The sequence below is a fragment of the Mus pahari genome, chromosome 22 (genome assembly GCF_900095145.1).
Source record: "Mus pahari chromosome 22, PAHARI_EIJ_v1.1, whole genome shotgun sequence".
Lineage (NCBI taxonomy): Eukaryota > Metazoa > Chordata > Mammalia > Rodentia > Muridae > Mus > Mus pahari.
This window is the reverse complement of record NC_034611.1, coordinates 48,582,271-48,592,941: the sequence shown is the minus strand read 5'-3', so window position 1 is coordinate 48,592,941 and position 10,671 is coordinate 48,582,271. Positions and strand designations below refer to the sequence as shown.

The window sequence follows — 10,671 nt, the reverse complement described above, 5'->3', positions numbered from 1 at the left end:
GTGGACTGTGCCCCTTCCAACTGTGAGCCAAAATAAATGCTGGAAACTCCTGCTGTTTGGGAGACTTCTTCTTTGGCAAGAAGATTACAAGTTCAAGACCAGTCTGGGCTCCTTAGTAAGAGACTTTGTCTCCAAATAAAGTTCAAGATAAGAAAATAACAGTGATGGTAAAGAGGCTGGTGGTGCAGCCCAGTGGTTAGAGCGCTTGCCCGGCTAGCTGAGAGGAGGCTTAGGATCAGTCCCTAGCACTGGGGAAACAGCAGCTCCAATAATATTTCCTTCTTCCTGAGGTTGTTTCTGACAGGTATTTTATCACGATGACCAGTAAGCTAACAGAAGCTCACAGCGTGGAAGCAGGACTGCACCACGGAGCTACGTTTTGGGGTGACTCTTTTTCTTTCTCTTCCCTGACCCCCTCGATATACGATTTAAAACTTTAGGAAAGTGAGAGAAATAATCCAGGCACTCACCCCCCCCCCAGGTCTGACAATGATCTGCCACAGCCAATCTGCTCATCCACACTCCAAAGACAGCTTCTTCCTCTGCCGCCACCCACTGTATGAGGAGAGTGTGGAGAAGTCAGTCCCAGGACTTTGCGTAAGCCTGGCAACCCCTGAGCTAGGTCCCCACCTTACTTGTCCCTCTCCTGGGTTATTTTGATGCAAATCCCAGGTGGTCAGACAATCTATGTATAAATCTTGCAGTATTCGTCTCTAAGGTTATTAGTGCCATGTGTGCTGGCTAGTCTTATGTCAACTTGACCAAAACTATGGTCATCTGAGAGGAGGGAACCTCAACTGAGAAAATGCCTTAGAAGATCCAGCTGTAGGCAGGCCTGTAGAGGTTTTTCTTAGTTAATGATTGATGGGGGGGGGCGGGGGCAGACCATTGTGAGAGGACCACCCTTGAGATGGTGGTCCTGGGGTGTGTAAAGAAGCAGGCTGAGCAAGCCATGAGGAGTAAGCCAGTAAGCAACACCCGTCCATGGCCTCTGCATCAGCTCCTGCCTCCAGGTTCCTGCCCTGTTTGAGTTCCTGCTTTGACTTTCCTGATGAATAGCTATATGGAAGTGTAAGCAGAACACACTTGCTCCATTATTTTTTTTTGTTAGACTCATGTAACCCAGGCTGGCCTCAACCTGATCCTCCTGCCTCAGCCTCCAAAGTGCTAAAATCATAGTCATGCACCACCACACTCTGCTCCCAAACCGTTACACATGCTTTATTTCAGTGCGTTCAACTGAACTAGGAGCAGCGTAAGTTACACATGAAGACTAGTCTCGGTCTATACGCCTCCCTGTCCTTCTGTCCTGCCTTCTCTCTCCTTCCCTCCCCTCTGATCTCCCACTCCACCCCATGTCCCTGTTAACTATTTGAAGGAAACAGTTTCCATCTAAAAGACACGATGATAAAATTTCTCAGGTCTGCATTTCATGGTGACAGTTCTGTGTTGTCTGTGTCTCTCTCTTCCATAAATTGGTAACTGGATCTAGAAGTGGAGGGGTTTTATTTAAGGGTAGTTACAGGTACATGGCTCTCCATAGGGGGCAGGTCTGTGGTAGCTTCTTCGATGGCTTTCCATCGATGCTCTCGGTGCTTGCTCGGGCATACTGTTTGACGGTCACGCTTCCTCTGCAGACCTGGATACAACCATGTTCTCTAAGACCCCTTCCTTTCCTTTACTGAGGAATAGTAATTTATATATCACAATCAGCATGCTAAGGTGCTAATTTAGGTTGTCAAAACTTGTCATGGTGGAAAGAGCAAGGGAAAGAATTACATAATTACAGATAGAATACATAATATAGAGAGATGATATAGAGCATTTATAAATTATAACTCACACCTACCATTCACAGGTAAATTGTTACTTAGACTATTTTGGAATGACATGCATATATGCTGTGCTTGAGCTAATTATACATATTCATGTTCTGCACAATGATGTGCTGCATGTATTAGAGCTGTTCCTTAGGAGTGTAACGGGGCTGTGAGGACCTCCTGCTCCTAACGACAGCACAGCAGTTGTGGTGCCACTCTATGGTGGACCGTGTCCATGGCTGTCCATGGTGATGCCACTGCAGACAGCAGTCACATAGTTCTGACCTGAGGAGCCCCAGTGATACTCAGAGGGGGAACAGCTGCCCAGGCTTTGGTGATTGTCAAATGAAGGGTTAATGACTAACACTAAGCCACTCTCATTGCCTGATCTAGCAAGTGGCTATACCATAGACCGACCCTGGGTGGTCAGCTGGTGCCTTATTTAGGAATTTGTGTGTTTTTTCAATCATTTATTTACTTATCCTCTTTACATCCCAATCACAGCCGCCATCCTCTCTGTCCCCACACATAGCACCTCCCCCCCCCCAACTTCTCCTTCTCCTCTGAGAGGAAGGAAGTGCTCCCTGAGCATCACCACACTCTGGCACATCAAGTCACTGCAGGACTAGGTGTATCCTCTCCCACTGAGGCCAGGCAAGGTGGCCCAGTTAGGGGGAAGGAATCCACAGGCAGGCAACAGATTCATGGATAGCCCCAACTCTAGCTGTTGAGGGACTCACATGAAGACCAAGCTGCACATCTGCTATGTATGTGCCAAGTCCAGCCCATGGTTGGTAGTTCAGTCTCTAGTAACCCTCAAGGGTCCAGGATAGTTGACTTCTATTGGTCTTCCTGTGGTGCCCCTATTCTCTCTGGGTCCCTCAATCCTTTCTCCAACTCTTCCATAAGATACCCTGAGCCCTAACTAATGTTTGGCCATGCGTCTCTGCGTCTGTTTCCATCGGCTCCTGGGTGGAGTCTCTCAGAGGACAGTAATGCTAGGCTCTTGTCTGCAAGCATAACAGAGTATCATTAATAGTGTCAGGGATTGGTTCTCGCCCATGAGACAGGTCTCTCAAGTTGGGCCAGCAATTGGTTGGCCATTCTCTCCATCTCTGCTCCATCTTTGTCTCTGCACTTCTTGTAGGCAGGACACATTTTGGGTGGAAGATTTTCTGGGTGAGCTGCTGCTGTCCTTATCCCTCCACTGGGAGTCCCGCCATCTACAGAAGGTGGCCACTTCGGGCTCCATATTCCTCACTGAGTCTCAGTTAGAATCACCCACATAGACACTCAGGAGCCTCCCCCATCCCAGGTCTCTGGAACATCCTTAAGATGCCCCCTCTGCCCACTGCTGGTTTCTGTCGTCCTCCCAACACCCCTCCCTTCTCTTGAACCCTCTGTCTCATTCACCTAGCCATCCCCACCCCTTTACCTCCCCCCTCCATCTCCAATGTCTATTTTATTTCCCCTTCTGAATGAGATTCAGACATTCTCCCTTATGCCCCCCCCCCCACTTATTATTTGGTTTCTTTAGATCTGTGGATTGTAGAATGGGTATCCTATACTTTATGGCTAATATCAACTTATAAGTGAGTACATACCATGCATGTCTTTTGGGTCTGGGTTACCTCACTCAGGATGTTATTTTCTAGTTCCATCCATTTGCCTGAAAATCTCATGATGTCTTTGTTTTTAATAGCTGAGTAGTATTCCGTTGTGTAAATGAGCCACATTTTCTTTACCCATTCTTCAGTTGAGGAATATCTGAGCTGTTTATAGTTTCTGGCTATTATGAATAAAGCTGCTATGAACATAGTTGAGCAAGTGTCCTTGTGGTATGGTGGAGTATCTTTTGGGTATATGCCCCAGAGTGGAATCATCTTGAGGTAAAACTATTCCCAATATTCTGAGAAACAGCCAAAAATGTTTTCCAGAGTGTTTGTACCAGTTTGGACCCCCACCAGCAATAGAGGAGTGTTCCCCTTGCTCCACACCCTCACCAGCATCTGCTGTCACCTGAGTTTTTGATCTTAGCCATTCTGACTGGTGTAAGGGCGAGTCTCAGAGTCATTTTGATTTGCATTTCCCTGATGACTAAGGACACTGAGCATTCTTTAAGTGTTTCTTGGCCGTTGGAGATTGCTGTTGAGAATTCTATTTAGCTTTGTACCCCATTTTTAAATTGGGTTATTTGAGTTGTTGGTGTCTAACTTCTTAAGTAAGTTCTTTATATATTTTGGATATTAGCCCTCTGTCAAATGTAGGGTTGGTAAAGATCTTTCCAATTCTCTAGACTGTCATTTTTGTCCTATTGACAGTGTCCTTCGCCTTACAGAAGCTTTTCAGTTTCTTGAGGTCCCATTTTTCAATTGTGCCTGAGCTATGGGTGTTCTGTTCAGGAAACTGTCTCCTAGACCAATGACTTCAAGACAACCCCACACTTTCTATTCTATAAGATTTATTGTATCTGGTTGAGGTCTTTGATCCATTTGGACTTGAGTTTTGTGCAGGGTGGTAGATATGAATCTATTTGCATTTTTCTACATGCAGATATCCAGTTTGACCAGCACCATTTGTTGAAGATGTTTTCTTTTTTCCATTGTAGCTCAGCCATTTAGAGCTAGGCTCACAACCAAAAATATAAGAATTTGTGTGTGTCCTTTATCCTTTCTTCAAGCACAAGAAATACTAGAAATTCAAACACAAAAGCTTTGACCTAAGTGGCACTGAGGAAAGTGTATCTATCAGTAAAGAAATCTCCTCTTGAGCAGGGACTGTCTCTAACTCTATTTCCTGTCTTTGGGACCCTTCTGTCTTACTGAGCTGCCTCATCTCACCTTAATAGGAAAGCATACATCTAGTCTTACTGCATCTTGATATGCCAGGGCTGGTTGGCATCCATGGGAGGCCACCCCTTTTTAAAATGAGAAAAGGAGGAGGAATGAATGGGGAGAGGAGAGGTAGGGAGGAAGGACCAGTAGGAAAGAGGGAGGGGAAACTGCGCTCGGGATGTAAAGTAAATAAAGGAATGATAATAACAACATAGTAATGTTATTATGAATAAAGTAAATAAATATAAACTAATAATTATATATAAATAGAAAATAAATTAATAAAAACAAATAAATATATAAAGTAAATTTTAATTATTTCAATCTCACTCTGCTAGTTAGCTCTAAGATTAGAAAACAGTAGTCTTTCATGTCCGCATGCCCAGATTCTCCTTTTTCTTGTGCTGTGCATCCATTTTAGCCTTGAGCCCTAATAATCAACTTAGAGTCCACTTTTATGTGCAAGAGAACATGATGTACCCGGGAGACATGATTTCATGAGATGGAGGCTGCTGCTGCTATTGGAATTTGACAAACTATCCACAGCAAACATTTTTATAATTAAACCACTCTTCTAAAATAACACTAAGCATCACAGTCTCAAGCACATCAACCAGTGACGTGCTCATCTATATCGGTATAAACAGTGTGTACTATGTGTAATTGTATGTTCTGTACTCTCTGGTGATTCCTCTTACAGCACCAAGCATTTATTAATCCTGAATCTGTACTCTCCGAGGCTCTACTTTTCTTCGAAACAAGGTATTCTGGCTTTGAGAACTGCATTGGAGGTTGTTCTTGAGTGCCCAGTCTGCTCCATGGCACAAGCAGGGACTCATCAGCCTTCATAATCAGATGATCACCTGAGCTAGTTCAATATTTCAAACACACACACACACACACACACACACACACACGCATGCACGCACGCACGCACGCACACACATTGGTTCTGTTTCTCTGGAGAGCCCTGACAAATACACACCACCAAAAATATCAGCCATTTATAAAGATTGAGTAAAATACGTTCAGACATATAAGGTCTTCAGTACACTTTTCTCAAGAAGTTATTCAAGAATGTGTTCCACCAGAAAGGAAAGACTGAAGCAAGAAATGGGGAAATAGTTAAAAGACAGGACCCAGGGTGAGAAGCCTGCAGGACGCTGAAAGCCGACACACAGGGAAGGCAAACCAGCCCTGGGACTCCAGAGATAGGCCTCTGGGGGATTCTGTTCTCCAGACCCTGTTGTCTTCTCCAGAGCCTGCTGTCTGAGGTGATCAACTTGGAGTACAGTGCCCCAGACAGCCCAGCCCCGAGTCTTCTCCCCGTAAGCACGTGCTCACTGAGCTTCCCGCCTCTCTCTGCCTCACTGATGGACTTGCTGAGGGTCCCACTCTACCCACTCAGTGCTCTGCCCTCATCTCCTCTACGAGGGAATCGATGAGAGCACTGGGAAACAGCAACATGAGAGGAGCCACTCCTCTACCGCTCTTCCCAACCAGATGTCTGGTCCCTCGTTACACTGCAGCCTTGCCTGGCTTGCCCAGAAAGGGCGAGTAAAACCCTGAACTTATATTTCCAGATGAGTTTTTTCCTCACCCAGAAGCAAGCATCCCCCTTTTCGTAGCAGGCTGGGTTTGCAATTCTTGCCTTGTTTCTCAATGGAACAATTCATTTACATGGATCTTTTTGCAGGTGGTAAAGCCATGAAAGAAATCAAGAATAGGTTATTGCTCTCCCTTGGGTGCATAACGAACTACACTAAGTTAACAGTTTAAAATAGTCCCCAACTATTATCTCATAGTTCTATAATTGAGATGTCTGAGTAAGAGTGGTTGGGGGTTAGGAGAGAAAGAAAAGAAAAGAAAGAGAGAGAGAGAGAGAGAGAGAGAGAGAGAGAGAGAGAGAGAGAGAGAGAGAGAGAGAGAGAGAGAGAGAGAGAGAGAGAGAGAGAGAGAGAGAGAGAGAGAGAGAGAGAGAGAGAGAGAGAGAAAGGAAGGAAGAGGGGGAGAGAGGGAGGCCAGACAAGACAAGATGCCTCTTCCAAGCTCACTTAGACTTTTGGCGGGACTCAGGTTCTCTTGTTGGTAGTCTGTAGCCCCAGTTTCTTGGATGACTCTCTGTTCCCTGTGGCTGCACTTTGGCATGTAGAATCCTTTCCATTCAGTAAATATGGTTCCTCACCTAATCAGACCAGATTCAGCTGGATAATCTTAAGGTCAACCACCACGGGGCTTTAAAGGCACTGGGAAAGAGCCCTTCACAACACCTGGTCGCTGTTGGCTCACGGGAGGGTGGGGAATCATGGGAACCTGCCCAGAAGTAAGTAACTTCTACAAATGTCAGTCATCACCACTCTCAAAGAAATAGGAGGAAGTCTATTTCAGGAGGGAGATGAGGCGTTCCCAAAGTCCTGGAGTGAGGAGGCAGAGCGAGGAGGAGGCTCAGTCATGTACTGGAAAATTCTAGTTTATAGTTTCATCCTAATGCACACAGAATGCGATTTTTATTTTTTTCTTAAACAGTATAAATTTGTTATTCTTCTTAAGTTATAATTGCATGTGTTCATTTAATGTGTATGTAGGTGCAAGTTTGTGTCACTGAACGTGTGTATCACATGTAAGGTCAGGGGATGTCTTGGAGGACTTCAGCTCTTTCCTACCACGTGAGTCCTGGGGCTCAAACTCAGGTCATCAGGTTTGGCAGGCTTGGTGGCAAGTGTCAAGAATTGTGGCCAGATTTACTTATGGCCCCTCTAATGCCCTTTATGCCTGAACTGTGGCAGGAGCTTGCAATTTCTGTGGTGGGGTCTAGGAGCCCTTGAGATGTCTTGCTTCTGTAATGAACTGAGCTCTTGAATTTGCAAATAGCCAAGAGTCTGAAGGCAGGAGGATTCCCCTTTTTGCATTGTGTGGGTCTCACAATCTCCCCAGATTAGTATAGTATGTGCTGAGAGTTCTTAACCAGCCTCCATGCCAACAGGGCCGGGATGACCCTTCTTCTCTAGTGCTTGCCAACAACTCGGGCAGAAACAAAGTATTTCTGGAGGGATTTCAGAATAATTGGATCATGGGGACATAGTCCCAGGAGGACAGAAACTTTCTTAACTTTGTCACTTCAGTTTTGTAACTTCAAATCACATCAGGGACTGGAATAATCCCAAAAGCAAAGTGGGGTTTAAATGGCTTTGTGTATGTCTCCAAGGGTCCTTTGTGGATTTATCCAAACAGAGAGCAAAACAAAAAAACAAAACTTGAGCTGAACATCTCACTCCTTGGCTGATGCCTAAGCCAGATTGGCTATTTCTGACTGAGGGGTTATTTCTAGATCTTAAATAAGTGATTTTTATCAGCATAATTATCAAAAAGGTAAGACAGCACTGTGTGTGTGTGTCTGTGTGTATGTGTGACTGTGTGTGTGTCAGTGCGTGCGTGTGTGTGTGTGTGTGTGTGTGTGTGTGTAGCCCAAGCCTGTAGGCAAGCACTCTACCACTGAGTTAGCTCCCTAGACCTTAAGAAACACTTTTTAAAATTGCATTTGTATTTGTGTGTGGGCAAGCGCACACCACGGCACGCTCAGGGAGGTCAGAAGATGATTGTGGGAGTCGGTTCTCTATTGCAACCGCGTAGATCCTGGGCAGTCAAAGTGACGTTGCCAAACTTGGAATCGAGTGTCTATGTGTTGAACCAAGAACACTTAAAAGAATCAAGAAACTCTTGCAGGCCTGTCACATTCCTGGCTTCCTTCCTCATGTTAAGTGCCATGAGGAAATCCAACAGTGAGAGGAAAGACCAGACCAGGGATGTATAAGGAAGCTGAAGGGAGTAATTCACAGCATCCTGTATTCCTCGTGTGGAGTGAGTGCCCCAGTAGCAGTGAGGTCCAAGGTGAGCATCTCCACAGAGGAGGAGGGCTTAGCAATTCCCACACCCTGGCCAATGACAGGGATTGTCAGTGACAGTTCTTTTAATACACATTCCAGAAGAACTTGGTATTTGTGTGAATATACGAATGGGCAAGCAAGTGGCCCAGGACCATGTACATCATGAAGTCGCATAAGGAAAGAGGAAGAAGGCAGCCTACAGAAGTACTCACACGGGGGATGCACAGGAATTGAGGACAAACAGTAGCAGGGTTTTCAACCAAACAGAGGCTTCCTGGGTGAAATTTTTCAAGTAAAATATAATATTTCTTGCCACAGCGGAGTCAAATGAACTGCCCACAAGTGGTCCAGCCTCACCTAATTGTGTGGTACCTGTTTTAAATGTGATGAACAAAATTAAATTTACTTAGGTGACATTTCAAACATCTCTGCAAGGGTCAGATACCACCAAGCGGGTGCCGTTCGTTCAGAGTCCCTGCCTTTGACTCAGAGCAACATGGATGACCAACCGATCCCCACAGATCATCAGTGCTCCTCAAGGAGTTCTTTCTCACAGGTTCTCTTGGCATTATAGGCATCAGAGAAGCCTGAAGGTGATCTTGTGAGTTCCTGAAACATAGGAGGAAACATGGACAGATCCAACAAGACTGCCCCCGTGTCTGGCTTCATCCTCCTGGGCCTCTCCGCCCACCCGAAGCTGGAGAAAACCTTCTTCGTGCTCATCCTGCTGATGTACCTGGTGATCCTGCTGGGCAACGGCATCCTCATCCTGGTGAGCATCCTCGACTCCCACCTGCACACGCCCATGTACTTCTTCCTGGGGAACCTCTCCTTCCTGGACATCTGCTACACCACCTCCTCAGTCCCCCTCGTTCTGGACAGCTTCCTGACCCCCAGGAAGACCATCTCCTTCTCGGGCTGTGCCGTGCAGATGTTTCTCTCCTTTGCCATGGGAGCCACAGAGTGTGTACTCCTGGGCATGATGGCGTTTGATCGCTATGTGGCCATCTGCAACCCCCTTAGATACCCTGTGGTCATGAGCAAGGCTGCCTATGTGCCCATGGCCGCCGGCTCCTGGGTGGCTGGAAGCGTCACTGCCACTGTTCAGATATCTTTAGCAATGACACTGCCTTTCTGTGGGGACAATGTCATCAATCACTTTACATGTGAGATCCTAGCTGTCCTGAAACTGGCCTGTGCTGACATCTCTATCAATGTCATCAGCATGGCAGTGGCTAATGCAATGTTTTTGGGGGTCCCTGTCCTCTTCATCTTTGTCTCCTACATCTTCATCCTCTCCACCATCCTGAGGATCCCCTCTGCCGAGGGGAGGAAGAAGGCCTTCTCCACCTGCTCTGCCCACCTCACCGTGGTGATCGTCTTCTATGGGACCATCCTCTTCATGTACGGGAAGCCCAAGTCCAAGGACCCACTGGGGGCAGACAAGCAGGACCTTGCGGACAAGCTCATCTCCCTCTTCTATGGGGTGGTGACCCCCATGCTGAACCCCATCATCTACAGCCTGAGGAACAAGGATGTGAGGGCTGCTGTGAGGAACCTGGTGGGTCAGAAACACTTCAAGTGGTGATGGTGAATGGACCTTCACAGTCTTTGTCTCCCTTTATAATCTTTCTTAAAAATTATGCAATAAATCTCAATACTCAGAAGGAATCTGTATGAATAGGTCATTCTCCTACCTCATTCTAGAAGAAATTCCTCAAATTTGCATAGTCATTTCATTGAACACTCTGGATCTTATACATTGTTTTTAAAGATGTTTTAAAAATTATTGATGTGTTTCTGTGTGAGTTTATGTGTACCATATGAATGCAGGGATCCACAGAGGCCAGCAGAGGGCATCAGGTCCCCCAGAAGTTACAGGAGTCACAGGTGGCTATGACTTCCCTGTGGGTGCTGAGAACTGAAGCAGGTGTTCTACAAGAATAGTAAGTGCTTTTAACCACTGAGTTGTCTCATGGATACTAACCTCAGAGGCCAAGAAATGATGGCCAGGGAGAAGCTGTAGCTCAGGTCTTCCATTCATTGGCTCCTCTGCTTCTCCACAAACATTCGGCTATAGTTGATGAGTAGCCACTTTTCCCCTCCCTCCCTCCTCCCTCCATCCCTCCCTCC

At 46.1% G+C, this 10,671-nt stretch overlaps 1 protein-coding gene across 1 annotated transcript; it reads left to right on the top strand.

The window, feature by feature from the left end:
• The first annotated feature begins 9,166 nt into the window (after positions 1–9,166).
• On the top strand, positions 9,167–10,126 carry LOC110338802 (olfactory receptor 13C7-like). The gene has a single exon (XM_021222256.1). The coding sequence runs from the start codon at positions 9,167–9,169 to the stop codon at positions 10,124–10,126; it is 960 nt and encodes a 319-aa protein (XP_021077915.1).
• The last annotated feature ends 545 nt before the right edge of the window (positions 10,127–10,671 follow it).

What these genes read in the sequence shown, in the direction of transcription:
- LOC110338802 (XM_021222256.1), top strand. Translation starts at nt 9,167, where the DNA reads ATGGACAGATCCAACAAGACTGCCCCCGTGTCTGGCTTCATCCTCCTG.